At 35.1% G+C, this 15,798-nt stretch overlaps 2 protein-coding genes and 1 long non-coding RNA gene across 4 annotated transcripts; all 3 read right to left on the bottom strand.

Annotated features, from left to right (window-relative positions):
* Positions 1–1,188: 1,188 nt before the first annotated feature.
* LOC306897892 (C-type lectin domain family 4 member M-like) lies at positions 1,189–2,747 on the bottom strand. Of its 2 annotated transcripts, none has more exons than XM_079463010.1 (5): positions 2,472–2,747; positions 2,122–2,325; positions 1,915–2,024; positions 1,728–1,831; positions 1,189–1,650 (listed from the first exon to the last, which is right to left on the bottom strand). In XM_079463010.1, exons 1-5 carry the CDS (start codon positions 2,560–2,562, stop codon positions 1,503–1,505), a joined length of 657 nt encoding a protein of 218 aa, XP_079319136.1. In that variant the 5' UTR covers positions 2,563–2,747; the 3' UTR covers positions 1,189–1,502. The 2 variants fall into 2 exon arrangements, with proteins under 2 accessions (XP_079319136.1, XP_079319137.1); XM_079463011.1 differs by having other exon boundaries at positions 1,310–1,650; positions 2,122–2,229; positions 2,472–2,744.
* A 7,010-nt stretch (positions 2,748–9,757) lies between these two features.
* LOC306897597 (C-type lectin domain family 4 member E-like) lies at positions 9,758–11,328 on the bottom strand. The gene is made up of 4 exons (XM_079462445.1): positions 11,140–11,328; positions 10,637–10,983; positions 10,425–10,528; positions 9,758–10,299 (listed from the first exon to the last, which is right to left on the bottom strand). The coding sequence occupies exons 1-4, from the start codon at positions 11,234–11,236 to the stop codon at positions 10,164–10,166; spliced, it is 684 nt and encodes a 227-aa protein (XP_079318571.1). The 5' UTR covers positions 11,237–11,328; the 3' UTR covers positions 9,758–10,163.
* Positions 11,329–12,768: 1,440 nt separating this feature from the next.
* On the bottom strand, positions 12,769–15,625 carry LOC306897888. The gene is made up of 4 exons (XR_013787059.1): positions 15,495–15,625; positions 14,660–15,369; positions 13,877–13,980; positions 12,769–13,800 (listed from the first exon to the last, which is right to left on the bottom strand). It is a non-coding gene; the product is annotated as an uncharacterized lncRNA (long non-coding RNA).
* Between the last annotated feature and the right edge of the window lie 173 nt (positions 15,626–15,798).

The following is a 15,798-nucleotide window of genomic DNA, read 5'->3' as shown; positions in this document are numbered from 1 at the left end:
ATACACATACAGATCATTTGTGAAGATCTTGTAATTTCAAGACACCACACAATGGCATCATCTGACTAAGTCATTTACACAAATATATTCACCTCCAAAAACAATTGTATATTCTTTTAAAAAATCGTTTTATCATATTTTTTTGTCCGTTTAAAGAACCAAAGAATATACTGATCATTTTCTTAAGGTTCAATTATCATTAGTTAACATGGTTAACAATTGTCTCTTGAGATAATAGTAGATATGTTAATAATTTATAAGTGGTTAAAATGTATTAGCTAGTAACTTATTAACCATTTACTAAGAATCTGTTCGATCCTTTCATGATATGCCATTTTTAAGACCACTAAAGTCAGGTTTGATAATCATTGGCACATCTCTTAGTAATCATTTGTGAGCGTATAGTAATTTCTATGTTTTACATTAACTAAACCAAATTAACAAAACTTACATAAATTGTTAGCATATTACTTATTCATCTTTTATGAATGTTTTGTTAATTATTAGTTAACAAATCACTTATACATCACTTACAACTGGACGTTATTATAATGTGTTACCCATGCGAATGTGACGCGCGGTTGAAGTCAGATATTTTACGTCACATATCCAAAACCCGAGTTGTTTTTAATACAGCATACGACCACTGATCTATATAAATGACAGGATAGCACATGACGTCATTTCACTGAAGCGACCACGCCGCCATGTTGGTATGTCCAAAGATTTGATTTTTACAGTGTGCAATACCCACTAACCTTCTATACACTGATTTCTCAGTCGCTATTCTGCCCAAAATAAACATAAACATTGGGAAAAACATAAAAGGTAATTCATTTAAACACAAATGTGAACTAAAAAGGTATCGCGCCTCATAAGCTGAAAAACGGATGGTCATTTTGGCTGTAAGTCAACGGGGCTCTCTGTCAGTTGGGAATACATGTCGCTTCCGGCGGCTTTGCCTCCTGCCGTTAGTTTAGCCTTCTAGGCAAATATTCGATCTCTCCGTTTGCGTGGCAGATGCAAATGCACATTATTTCCACATATGTGGCCTGAAACCGATCTGAAAATACTGTGCCACACTGGAGGAAAATTATTTGATTGGGTCCCTTGATGCACGTGGAAATATGAATTTAAGTGCACTTCCTTTAGCAGGGCAGTACTGAAACAAAACAATGATTTACAGTTGTGATTTCAGGTGTTTTATGTAAATATAAAGCAGACCTTTAAACATGAACAGAATTAAAATCTATACTGAATTAAGGATGTATAGAGGGGGTCGGAAGCTGAGAAAAGACTCACATACATTAATGTGAAGAAATATGGTTTCATTTAATCAGGTTTACATTTATATTTATCTTGATCGCAGATTTCAACTAACTCAACAGAAATTACAGACATGATATGACACTTTTTAGCTGCCAGAAACTGGTGTAAATACAAAACAATAGTCCCATAAAAACTAAAGGCATTATTTGACGTCACAACAAATGTGGATGTAGCTAACTTATTAACCATTTCTCACAAATGCATCTTCTCTCCTCTGAGCATTTAAGATCATTCCAGTTCATGAAAGTCTCTGAAAACACAGAGATTACAACACAGTCCTCATTGCCCGCCTGGTCATTCGGCTCACCCGGGATCCAAAACCTGAACAACATGTAATCATTGAGCAATATAAACTGGCTTCGAAATGACATTTGTAATTTCATATGTAACCTGCTTACCCTCCATTCAGTGGTGTATTATCCACCCATTTCATTCTTCCTTCCTTCTCTAGATCAGTCAAACCAATCCACAAATTCTCATTGTCAATTGAAGATATGTATTCCTGTGGGTGTATTAAAACATAAAAATGTTTGTTTCATCTCATTCTCTATCGTACTTAAGCTCTTTCTCACACGCAAACTCCACCTGTTTTTCTTTAGTGTTGATAATAATGAGATCTCCACCATTATCCCTACAGAACTGTCTGCTGTCAGTCCAGTTCTTCTCCTCACGGGATATGAAATACCTGAATGTCCCTATACACACCCAGAAACACACGCGCAGGTCTCAAATACTTCCTTAAGACAAAATCAGCAAGACTTGAAACAAACACACCGGTTCATTTCTACAAACCTGAAAACATTTTCCTGAGTGCATCGCTGAGATTATTGACTCTGATCTCTAACTCGTTTTTCTTCTGAGACAGGGATGTGATGTTGTGGCTATTCTGATCTCTCCCCGCTGTGAGATAGACATACAGCAGTATAAGAGCGATCACCAGAAATACACAGATGATCCCAAGACACACTATGACCACCACAAACCGTCTGTTTCTTTCTGTCAAAAAGAAAAATCCCCCACAAAAATGACAAATAAATACAATTCATGATCCACGTTACAGTATAGTTTTAAATCAATGGCACGATGAAAATGCCTTCGCTTTTTTAGTGCGACACGTTTCAAAATTCAACTCTTCGACTTACTTCTGTTTTGAACTTCATCTTGGTTCTGACTCTGAGGTCCAGCTGTGTTTCTGTTGGGTTGCATATTTTCATAAATGATCCCTAAATCCATGTCTATATATGTTTAAAGGATGCTGTTCTTTTCTCTACCTTGAATAAAATATAGAGACCCTTCTGCATGCACTCGATGCGTTTTTTAAGGTAAGTGAATTTTTTACACAATGCTTTTAAAAGCAGAAGTTTGATGCGTGCTTGTGGTTAAAGAGTTTGACTTTTTGCTGGTTCAAACATTATGATTGAGAAATCTTCTTGCAAGGTCTGGTCTCTGCTTGCAGATGTTGTAACAACACCACGATACTCGCAGAATTTTCAACACCAGAACGGATGTGTTATTCGCATAGCTTTTTAAATCACTGAACTGATATGTGCGACATTGTTTTTCTTTGGCAGAAATGAAGCTTAAATGTGTTCCCTTCCCTGAGCAGTTATCATCAGAAGAGAAACCTTGTCAATCAAACAGAGTTCAGAATCACTGTAATGTGACTGTTTGTTGGTTCAAACATGATGATTGAGAAATCTTCTTGCAAAGGCTGGTGATGTTGTAACAAACACCACTTTACTCACAGAATTTTCGACACCCGAGCAGATGTGTCAACAATACAATATTTATTTGCGGAGCTTTAAATCACTAAAATGATATGAGGGACTTTATTAATCTTTTAAAGCGAAAATAAGAATAATTTGTTCACTTTCCTAACCAGTTGTCATCAGAAAAGGAACCTTGGGATATGTGACCAGGGATACATAGGATATATATTTAGAGTGCTTAGTTTTGAAATATAATGCCCCGATAAGTGCTGTATTCTTAGCAGCCGATACTGGCGTGTCTCAGTTATCTGATTTGTGCCCTTTATTGTACATGAACATTAATGTAAATATATATTTATTACTTCAAATATATATGAAGAGTTTGGTTTCAAAATGAGAGAACATTTTCAACAGTTTTATTTCGTTAGTCAGCTGTATGTTTGAGTTATTGTGGCTTCAATCAAACCCAAGCGTTTACTTAAACTATGAATTATTCTCTACTTTCTGTAGTTTATTTCATAATCTGAAAGGTTTGGACTTCTTCATTAATTACTTACATATTATAATGCAAATCTGCATTCGTTTTAAGGAATAACATGATCGACCGCAGGGGGACTTTAAGTCTCACATAATCGACTTTTTAAAGATGTATTGAGAATCTGAAAAAGCTTTATTGCAAGTGTAGACAAGTGTAGACAAAATAACAATAGACATTTTAAATATTTTATGTAAGATTACTTACAGTACAGAACTTAAAAACACAGAATGATTTACAGTGGTCACAACAGTTTGGCATTGCAAATCAGACTAAAGAAGATACAATGCCAATGACCACAAGAGGGTGCAGCTGAGGCCACTTCTGGAGAGAGAAGTTCTGTACAGTTTGGTGGATACTTCAATGGCAACTCAACAGAAATATGGATCTAAAATATTTAAAACATTTTCCAAAAATGTTCATCACAACATTCGGCAACGCTTTAGATTACGGCCTGCAATGTTACGCATAATTAAATAGTATTTACATCTTAACTAATTGCTACAATAATGTACCTCTACAGTATATATCCGTAGATAAAGGGGAACCGTGTTGAATTTGGGGAATAAAGGGGGAAGGGTAAGGAAGATAAAAAAATTATGAGGGAACTGCATGTCATATAAACATTCAAATCAAACCGCTCTTGAAATATTTGATTATAGTCCATAGGTGGCAGTAATAGTAAGGGTGAGGGGCGGGGCTAAGAGGTTGTTGAAAAAAGACTAGAATAAAGACCGATGTTTTGTTCCCTTCCTCGCGCACAGCGATTGCATAAAAGTATTCTATAATTTTACAATGTCTTTGAAATAAATGTTATCTTGACTGCGTATTTGAATGAACAAAGAAAAAATCAATTACAGTATAGCATTGAAACAGGTTAGACCTGGTTTAATAAGGATATTTATCTTTTATTAAAAAGGCTCCGTAAAAATATTACTGGTGCATCTTGAGAAAAAACAATGGCATTGACATATTTTTAAAGATACGTCAGAGAAACATATTTTCAGTTAAGACAGCTCAGAAATTCATTTTAGTCTGGGACAAGCCTCAAGTCTTGTTCATCTCACAAATCCATCTTCTCTTCTCTGAGCATGGAAAATCATTCCAGTTCATGATATTCTGTGAAAGAATAAAGATTTTTCTTCTAAACTCGTAGAATTTCTTCAAAAATACACTGTATATATACTGTAAAAATAACAGAACTATTCTGTAAATGTATTTATTCAGTGTACCTGTTCCTCTTCAGTGTTGATAATCAGCAGATCTCCACCAAGATCCCTGCAGAACTGTTCAATGGATTTGTAATATCTGCACAAATCTTTACACACACAGATATCTCAAATACACCCTTTTTTAAATAAAAGAAACCAACACCAACTCATTTCTACAAACCTGATTGATTCTTCATTAAAGCAACGCTCAGATTCTTGACTCTGGTCTCTAGCTTCTGTTTATTCTGAATCATAGATGAGAGTTTTTTCTGCAGCTTATCTTTCTCAACAGTCAGGCTGCTCAGAGATTTATTGTATTCTTCGGATATGTTGATATATCTCATGTTCATCTGAGCTCTCTCTGCTGTGAGATGGATATGCAGCAGTATAAGAGTGACCACCAGAAGAACACAGATGAGCCCAAGAAACGCTGCGAACACCCCAAACCATCTGCTTCTTTCTGTCAAAAGAAAATGTAAAATGTAATTTCAATTCCTGATCCATATTGTAATAAAGTTTAAAAACAACAGCAAAATAAATGAAAAAAATCTAAATGCACGTACAGCAACATCCCAAGCAACCATAGAATTAACGTAAAAAAAATGTATATGTCAATGTTAGTTGCATTGAATCAATATCAATTTTGCATTGTCAAGTTATTTTTAGCTGTCGAACTTATATTGCTGCAAAAGAAATAAGATCCGGTGGGATCAGAAAGTATATTAAATTGATACATTTTTAATACTTAGCAAGTTCTTTAAAGGACATTTGACTGTGATGTGTTATTAATATGTTACTACCAATTTTGAAGCTATTACAACACTGTCATGAACTAACAATATAAATGATATTCTCTAAACTGTTACATTTCGGAATCAGATAGACATGAAGAATCGGTGTATGAATCTCAATGGTGACAATCAACCAAACACCGCTTATTGCTGCAATGCATGCTGGGAAACATTGCACAAAACTCAGTCAGGACTCCCAGCATGCAATGAAGTTGATATGTTTATCTGATTTAGTTAGATGATTCTCCACATTAGTATTCAAATAAGCTTAACACTGTCTGACAGTCTTCATAAAATAAACTGTTCCAACTTCAGCTTTTCAACAGATCTCTTCCATCACATCATTGAAAGAGTTGCCTGTAAAGGTAGTTCAGAGTCAAGAGCCCAACTAAATCAAACACTGATCACAATAAAAGTGATTTGTTGAAACTTCAACGTTTATTCTACATCAACTATTTTTTTGATTCAATGGTTGCTTGCTATCTGGGATTGCATCAAAGTGACATGCAACAAAAATCAACTCTTCCACTTACTGCTATTTTGAGTTTCTCGGTTCTGACTCTGAAGTCCAGCCGCGTTCCTGTTTTTGGGTTGAATATTTGCATAAATGTCCTCGAATTCCACGTCCATGTTTGAATGCGATTGACTTTGAAGTCCGGCCGTGTTCCTTTTTTTGGGTTGAATATTTACATAAATGGCCTCGAATTCCATGTCCATGTTTGATGCATTCAGAGATGATCTGTGCTCTTTAGAACGATGAGCGCTGTGTGCCAACTTTTAACAGGATGCGGTGTGGTACACTGTAAAAAAAACTCTGTAGAAATGACAGTATCACTGGCAGCACATTGCCAGTAGCTTACTATAGATTAACATTTATGTTATTTAATGGCAACAGGTAAATCATTAAACATTAACTAGTCTTTATCCTTACAGAAGAATACTGTAACAGCCTCATGCAAAGCGTTGTGGGAACCAAAATTAGAAAATAACTGAAAAAGGTTTATCTGGATTTCTGAATCCTAGAATGCTAATATTCATTTATCTTTGAACAAACTGTCGCCAATAAATTAGATAAATATAAATCTACAGTAAGTTACTGGCAACTAGCTACATAACTACAGCAAAAACATTTACATTAAGGCTGGCATTACCCACGGTGAAGAGAATGTGTAGTGCACATTCAAACAAGCTCTTCTGGGGACTGGCATTCAAATACAACACAACCAAAAGACACATTCAGCGTCTTCTTTTTAACACAAATCTCTTCATATCTATCCAGATCTTCTACTGATCTGCTTACGTAAATTTGGTTAACTTTGGCATAAATGCAGTTCTTTACTAAACCTTGAATGACTTTTGAAACCTTGAAATTACTGAGAATGTGGTCACTGTGTGTGGTTTTTAAAGTAAATACATGACTTACACAATGCTTGTAAGAGTAGAAGTTTAACGCGTGCTGGTGCTTAGATGGAGTAGAGCTTTAAGAGTTCTTTCCTAAATAATTCTACACTCAAAAGAACGATCTGTCTCTGCTGTTAGTTTTTCTTAACCCATCCTTGTTCACAGTACATAAAGAATACAAGTAACTGAATGTTATAATAACTATAACTAAGCTATAGTTATAGAAATATATATTAGATATTATACAAAAAATGTGTGTGACTGGTCAACTTAACATTGTTGAGTATTGGAGGTATTGTTGAGTTTACTTAATACAAACGAGTTAATTTAACATAAGTGGTTGGGGAGATTTTCAGTTCCCAGCATGCTTTGCGTAAGACTGCATTTAGGCAGTAAATATTGAAATTTAGTGTTTTTTTTAGTGTTTTTCAGGAAGAAAAAATAATCTTTTTGGTTTAAAAGAGTTTGTTGTATTTTTTAGTTTTAGGGTTGCCATTGTTTTGAAGAGTGGTGCTGAGACTGTGAGAGGTTATGAACATTTATTATGTCTACTGCATCATTCAATGATCTTAAATGTGGTGATGCCGGTACTGAGATGTCTCTCATCTGATTTGCTCAATGTGTTTGGACTTATATGCAAAAAGTCTATATTAAATGCATGTCAATAAAAAGTGCCTTTGAGGGGGATAAATATTGAGTTTCATTAACTTAAAATTACCAGTAAAATCGGATTGTTTTGGATATACTCAGAACTCAAAGTTACACGACCCATTCAAAAAAATGTCGTGCTTATAATGAAAATATTACGAATTGACATTAAAACGTACAGAGAGAAGGCTATAGATAGTGTCATTGTGCCAATGACCACAAGGGGGCGCAGCTGACGCCACAACACTTCTGGAGAGAGAAGTTCTGTACAGTTTGTTGCATAATTCAATGTCAACTCAACAGGGCTTGTTTTATGTGTACACACCTTTGAATCATCTTCAGAAATATGGATCTAAAATATTTGAAATATTTTCAAACTTTTTTACTCTTTAATTCAAGATTCACATTATAAAACAGAAATTGTAGCATAAAAATGAGTTAAATATGAATGAATGTATCTGTCATCGTTTTAAAAGAAACTGACGTGAATGCAAAGCAATGATCCTAAACGGCATAAAGTAGTAATAAACCCTTTTAAGTCTAACAAAAAAAGGGAACAAATCTTAATTCTCGCAAATCCATTTTCTCATCTCCGAGCAGATCATTCCAGTTCATGAAAGTCTGTGAAAGACTCATCATTTCAACACAATCCGTACGTCCGTCTCCGTCATTCGGCTCATTACAGGCCCAAAACCTGAATAGCAAGTAATCAGACTATTCAGATCCCCATCAGTGTATCTCTCATAATGGAAGGAAAAAAACATTATTGTACGGTGTGGATTACCTTGTACTGAGTGTCGTATTATCCACCCATGTCATGTTGCCGTCTTCCACTATATCAGACAAACCAATCCAAACGTTCACACTGACAACTGAAGATATGTATTTTTGTGTGTGTATATATAAAACCAGGCTTGTATGGCTTTCTTATTCTCGATGATACTCATATTTGTTTAACCAAGACTCTACCTGTTCTTCTTCAGTGTTGATAATGACCAGATCTCCACCACGATCCCTGCAGAACCGTCTGCTGTCAGTCCAGTTCTTCTCCTCACTGGATATTAAATATCTGAATGTCCCTTTATGAAACCCACACAGACTAGAAATAAATTCCCATTTCTTATCTTAAAGACAAAATCAAAACAAGATATCAACACACCAATGAATTTCTACAAACCTGAAATACTCTTCATGAGCGCATCACTCAAATGCTCGACTCTGGTCTCTAACTCCTGGTTCTTCTCATTCACATAGTCTTCGTCCCAATATGGATATATGTACATCTTCATCTCCATCACCTCTCTCTCTGCTATGAAATGGATGTACAGCACTATAATGGCGGCCACCAGAAGAGCACAGAAGATCCCAAGACACATGTCGGACGAAGATTTATACCGCGATATCAAAAAATATACTTTGAAGATCAGAAAAGTGTTTGAAGTAACTTTTTGTCAAAATTCAGCTCTTCAGTTTACTGTTGTTTAGAGCTTCAGTCTGGTACTGACTCAGTTTCCCAGATCCAAACGCATCTCTCTGTGGCATACTTTCATAAACAGCCTGTGATTCCATTATATGTTCAGAGAAGATTTGTACTCTTCATAATGATAAGTGATGTGTTTTATACATTGCCAACTTTAACAGGATGTGGTTTCTTGAACTAACATACAGTACTGGCCTCAGTCATTCTCATACGGTTGAGTGTGTGTCGTATGGATTCAAACACATGCAGTCAACTCAAAACTAACCCCAGTCTCCAAATATTGGAGATTTAATAATATTTTGTAAATGCAGAATGAACTTTTTTAACAGTAGATATGACAGCACAGTCTCAATTGATTTATGAGCAGAAATAATCGAATCTAAAGTTGACGCGTGTCTCTTTCAGCTTCTTGTTTCATGTTTAAGCACTAATTTAGATTTCCGGTGATTTAATCTCAAGATCTCAGACATGGGTGTATGTGTATCAGATCAACATCACCAGCTCAATGCATCTTCCAATAACATGATCATTTTATCCCAGTAGTGTTTTATTTACACATCACTCCTTCTCTCTGAGTATCCAAAATATATAAAGTTTTTATGTTGAGAATAATGTTCTGACATCTGAACACAATGATTTATAGACTGCGTTTCAGTATGGCGTTTTTATTCAAAACATTTATTCAAATTCAGTTACAGTCATGCAAAGAATACAAATCTCATTTTTGTTTTCTTTTCTTTTCTATTTGTTGACTGTCCAATGTTAAAAACAACAGAAAGAGTTTTAAAGAAAGAAACAGAGTGTTATTGCCCCAACAGCAATGTTGTCACACTATACCTATAGTTTCTCCAGCCCAATGTGCATAGCAGATTAACACAACAATAGTTTCACAAAACTAAAAGTCTAACTAAAAAGAGTTAAGAGTTGAAACCTTAAATGTGACGGAGAAATAGCTCTTGTGACAACTGGCCCCGGGTCCTTCACGCTCCGCTTCGCTGTGAACAGCACATCTTTACATTCTGAACAGAGTAAACAGTTTTTGGATCATGTGGAATAGATCTAATTCTCACAAATCCACCGTCTCTCTTCTGTGCAGGGTTGATCATTCCAGTTTTTGTTAAATGGATACGAAAACACAATCTGAACACAGTCTTTACTTCCTTCTGCGTTATTTGGTTCACCAGAGATCCAAAACCTGCATGACATGCAATCAGCTTGAAATTTTTTTAGCATTTAAAAAACACAAAATAACTAAGAAAATGTAAATTCAATTGACTTAATATATTTACGGTGATTTAATGACACTCTTTTGGTACTTACGTTACATTGGGTGTTGAATTATCCACCCATTTCATGACGCCCTTATTGTCTGCATCAGACAAACCAATCCATGTGTTCTTAATAATGATTGAAGATATGTATCTCTGTATGTATAAACAGCAAAAATGCACTGTCAGTGTTACATAAAATGTTAATAAACGGTTGGTTTACTTGATTGTTTGGATTTTTATTTGAGAACAAACAAACTCTACCTGTTCTTCTTCAGTGTTGATGATGACCAGATCTCCACCACGATCCCTGCAGAACCGTCTGCTGTCAGTCCAGTTCTTCCGCTCACTGGATATGAAATATCTGGATGTCCCTTTATGAAAACTCTTTGAAAAGTTTTTCTGCAGCTCTTCTCTCTCATCAGTCAGACGACCGTAATTCACTTTCAGGCTGTTCAGAGTTTCATTGCATTCTTCAACTATCTCCATATATCTCATCTTCATCCGATCTCTCTCCGTTTTGTGACTTATGTAGAGCAGCATGAGGGTGACCACCAGAAGAACATAGATGAGCAGAAGACCTAATGCCATCGGCATGAACCATCTCCTTCCTGTCAAAGAGAAAAAAAGACATACGATTAAAATCACAAAACCTATTGGTTAAAAAACAGATAATTACAGACAACTATCAAAACATTATGTAAAGTAACAAGCAAGTTCTAGTGACCGAAACCAGTTAAGATCCAATGATCAAGTCTTCTCCTTACTGGTGTTTTTAGTTTGAGTCCAGTTCTGGATCTGTGTTTGAGGTCCAAATGTGTTTCTAGCAGCACTTCTATTTTGCATACAGCGCAATATTTCCATTATTTGCTGGGTATATTTTCAGAGATGATCGGTGGTCTTATGATGAGTGCTGTGTGACAAACAGGATGTTGTTTCATTAACTTACAGGCAGTACTGGCATAACTCACATCCTAGAGAAACACACATTCAACATTTTTTGTGATTGACAGGAAACTCTGTCCAGATCGATAGAACAAACTACACAAAATATTCAAGCAAATAAAGGAATTGATAACAAGAATATCATAAATGTGTGCATAACCAATCATCACATCAAACAGATTTCAGGATCACTTTTATGCACTATTTTATATTACTTGTGATTTGTTTAACTGTAGGATGACTTAAAAGATTCAAATATTATTTCTGTCTTACTGAGTCTGAGTTAAGAAATATCAAATATAAGCAAAAGTGTTAGAGGCTTTAAAGAATGCAGTTATGTGCAAAAAACTTTTAAAGTATACCAAAATTCTCTATTTATGCATTCACAAAACGCAGTTTAATAATACTCACAACATTTTAACTATTGTATTTATTCAATTGCAGTGCAGTAATATTAGAAAATAACACAAAACGTATTTCAAAACATGCAATGTTCATTTTGAAAATGACTAAGAGCATAAAAAGTTGAATCACACAAGAACTCAGTTGCAGTGGCGGCCGGCCAATAGAGGGCGCTAGGGCGCCGCCCCCCTTAAGCCACAAAAAAAAAAATGAAAACAATTAAAACAAAAATAGTAATAATAATGAGAAAAACATCAGTATGTCAATATTTGTGTGTTTTAAATATGGAATGCACCCAGTAATACATGTAAAATATGATACAAAATCATATTTGCAACCTTTCCTCTGCCTGTCTGACCGCTTCATCAGCTCTGGGGCGATAGAGAAAGCGCCCCAAGGAGGCGGGTCTATGTAGTAGTTAAGCCAATTGCTAATTTAAGATTTGAATGTATGACATAAAATTTAGCCAATCAGCGTTCTTAAATAGAATCCAAGAAGGGCGATCATTTTATCGCCCCAAGCCCTGATAAAATAAGGACTGGGCTCTAGGGGCGCCATTTTTACTAAACGACAATGGCGAGCGCGGACGTTACTCCTCCAAGACCCAGTCAAAGGTTTGAGTTCAGCCACTTGATATCCATTTCTATATTATACATCCTTTATACAGTGTAAGAATTCCTATAAACTTTATAATAATTTAATGTTATTGTCCACTTTCCACTCTGTTCTGACAGCATGCATATTGTGTTGCCTATTTACTACCAATGGCACCAACAGCCTTTCCAAAAGATGTTACTTATATGTAGAAATAGTCAATTGTTTACAAGTTCAGTTTAAATGCAAATAAAAGGCTTGTGTTTGTGCATCATGATGTTTATGTTTTTGTGTACGAATGCCTCAACTTTTTAATATTGGCATTAAATAATTACTGACTATTTCACTGAGCACTGCTGTCCTGCAGTTTGTGTTAAATTTTATTGCGATGGTTACGGAAACAAAAAAGTATGGCACAGCTCCACCGAGAATATTTTTCACCAGCCGCCACTGCTCAGTTGCATTTTATTTTAATTTATTTTTCTGTACAAAAAAATGATAAACCAGCTAAATAGAGTTTCATTTAAAAACGGGAAAGTTTCATTAAACCCTTTTGTGACAATAAAAATACAATTGAAATACTTTAACAGTATGTGACAGCACATTTTCAATTCATTAAATTGTATTCATGAGCAGTGATCTACAGTGACACGAGTCTCTTTCAGCTCTCCTGGTTTCCTGCTTCACGTTAAACCACTAATTTAACTTTCCGCTGATTTTATCTCAAGATCTCAGACATGGGTGTGTGTGTGTCAGCTCCAGTAATCTTCTGTGCAAGTGAAACAAAAAATATCACTTTATTATAGTAATATTTCATTTACTCATGACTCATTCTCTCGCGGTTAAAAATGAAATAAATCTCAATTTAAAATGTTTTAGTATTTCGAATTTGTTTAGTTATTGTTTTCTAAATTTAAGACAAATGTAAAAATGTAGATTTCTTTCGTATAGCCTACGGAATAATGTAGAGTCATCTGACCTCAATCTTTTACAGCAGGGATTTCACTTTAGCATTTAAATGGAAAGGAAAGGTTGGAATGAAAACTAATCTGGCAAGAATGTGTTTAGAGATGCTGTAAAGGGACGGGTGTCAGCCTGAGAACACACTGTGAGACTTTTCAATCAATTTCTCAAACATACAAACACCTATCGTACATGTTTAGAGATAGAACTATTGTTAAACAAATGATGTTTATCTAAAAAATAAGAAAATCATCGAACCCCTTATTTCTGTAAATATTACTTTATACTATTAAAATGAATAGTACAACAAAAGAGCTCACAAATAATGATCCCATAACAACTGTTTAATATAAAAGCATTTTGATACCACGACTAAAAAGAATGAACCTTAATTCTCACAGATCCATTTTCGCCTAAGTGAGCACTGAAGATCATTCCAGTTGTTCATCATGGGTTCCGTTGAGCTCATGAATTCAACACAGTCCTCATCTCCAACATTATTCGGCTCACCTTGATACCAAAACCTGAAAAGCAAATCATTAACAGTATGTGCTCAGAAACAACGAAACACAACTAAAACACGTGCGATTGCTTGCTTACCATTTAGTCGGTGTCGTATTATCCACCCATGTCATGTTGCCTTCATTCTCTATATCAGACAAACCAATCCAGACTCTCTCTTTGACAAGTGAAGAGATGTATTTCTGTGTATATTAACAGGCAAAATAAACAGAACAATTAAATGTAAAACATGTAAAACTGTCAAATACACAGCAGCATATATAACAGAAATAACCGCCGCAAAGTGAGTTGAAATGTTTCCAGATACGTGAAGCAGGTTAGTACGAGTGAATAAGATCTGTTGTGATTTAAGGCTAAAATACACTACAAGACTTCAGTTTGTGTGTTTGTATATGAAAATTTCTAAAGTGTATGATGTCAAGATTTACAAAAAATCTGCCCGTATTTTAAAAGTCTTGTAGTGTATTCCAGCCATTGGATGAAAATGTTTTCAAAGAATGTAGGACGGTTCATTTACTGTACAATTATACTTTTTTCTCTAGTGTGTCAATTGACATTAATTGGAATTCAGCTCTCTATTTTCTCTCTGTAAAATATACCTTTCTCAACTCTCTTAAAACAACTTTCTCAAGTTAAATTGACATTTTATATTCTAACATCTTTGTGTGGCTTTTTGTACTGCGTGGTCTCTTAAAACAAATTGTTGAATACTCCCTTTGGCTAAAAGCAGTCGCTAAATGGATTTACGTAAATGTAATAAAAATGTAAAATGACTGTTAAATTATTATATAGTTTTTCTTTGTAAAAATGCATAATTATATACATTTTTATTCTTCACCACACCTCTCACTCAAACTCTACCTGTTCTTCTTCAGTGTTGATAATGATGAGATCTGCACCGCAGTCCTTGCAGAACTGTCTGCTGTCGGACCAGCTCTTCTCTTCACTGGATATGAAATACCTTTCTGACTCTTTCCACACTGAAGCATTTGAAGAAAGAAAGAAACACTCAGCATTTTGCATCAAGTGAAATATAATTTCAACTAGACTTGGGAGATCACAGTTTGTGTTACTTTTAACTCAACTTGTGTTGTCCCTTTAATTTTTTTTATCAAAATCAACACAAAAATGTGTTGAAATGACACAAACCGTGTGTTCATAATTTAAACATCATTTTTAGGAGTGATGTGCAGCAATAAATATAAGGATAAAACCATTTTGACAAGTCTTCCTCTTCTTTTCGGTCTCGAACTCCAGCATCATTTGACTCATAAAGGTGAGTTTTTTCTGTAGCTCTTCTCTCTCATCAGTCAAATGGCTGTAGTTTGTCTCTAACTCCAGTTGCTTTAGACTCACAGATTTGAGGTTTTTCTGTAGCTCTTCCATTTCATCACTCAGACGTTTGCATTTGATGATGTGGCTTTTCAAAGCTTTACTCTTTTCTTCAACTTTATTCTTCATCTGATCTCTCTCTGTTTTGAGCTGGTTATATAGCAGTATGAAGGTGACCAGTAGAAAAACACAGATGAGCAGAAGACACACTGTGATCCGCATGAACCATCTCCTTCCTCCTTTTCAAGATGAAATAATGCAAATATTAATGATCCGAAATATGAATGATTTCAATCATAAGCTAATGTTCACGAATAGTACCGTAACATTTCATCAACTTTTAGTAACATGTGACACGACTTACCTCTGATTCGAGCACCCGTCTGTTTTTGATCCTCTGTCTCAGGTCCAAACGTGTTTCTAGTTGCACTTCTGTTTTGAACAGTGCGCACTATTTCCATTATCCGCTCAGAATGTTTGGAGGTAATGTGTGGTATTTATAATGATGTGTTCTGTGTTTTATAGCGTGCCAACATTATACAGGATGTGGTTTCATAAATTTAGATACAGTACCGACGTGTTCAACTTCACAGTCAAGATCACATTCAGTCAGTAATTATAAAAAAAGCTTGTTTTTTGTTGTATTTCAATGCTCATTTTTTCTAATT

The sequence above is a fragment of the Barbatula barbatula genome, assembly GCF_947034865.1.
Source record: "Barbatula barbatula genome assembly, chromosome: 8".
Lineage (NCBI taxonomy): Eukaryota > Metazoa > Chordata > Actinopteri > Cypriniformes > Nemacheilidae > Barbatula > Barbatula barbatula.
Note: the sequence above shows the minus strand (reverse complement) of the source record. Positions and strands in the feature narration are given on the sequence as shown.

What these genes read in the sequence shown, in the direction of transcription:
- LOC306897597 (XM_079462445.1), bottom strand. Translation starts at nt 11,236, where the DNA reads ATGGAAATATTGCGCTGTATGCAAAATAGAAGTGCTGCTAGAAACACA. An exon ending in GACTCAAACTAAAAACACCA is followed by an intron (nt 10,984 to 11,139) that starts GTAAGGAGAAGA and finishes TCTCTTTGACAG; the next exon opens with GAAGGAGATGGTTCATGCCG. An exon ending in TCAACACTGAAGAAGAACAG is followed by an intron (nt 10,529 to 10,636) that starts GTAGAGTTTGTT and finishes TTATACATACAG; the next exon opens with AGATACATATCTTCAATCAT.
- LOC306897892 (XM_079463010.1), bottom strand. Translation starts at nt 2,562, where the DNA reads ATGGATTTAGGGATCATTTATGAAAATATGCAACCCAACAGAAACACA. An exon ending in AGATGAAGTTCAAAACAGAA is followed by an intron (nt 2,326 to 2,471) that starts GTAAGTCGAAGA and finishes TCTTTTTGACAG; the next exon opens with AAAGAAACAGACGGTTTGTG. An exon ending in TCAACACTAAAGAAAAACAG is followed by an intron (nt 1,832 to 1,914) that starts GTGGAGTTTGCG and finishes ATACACCCACAG; the next exon opens with GAATACATATCTTCAATTGA.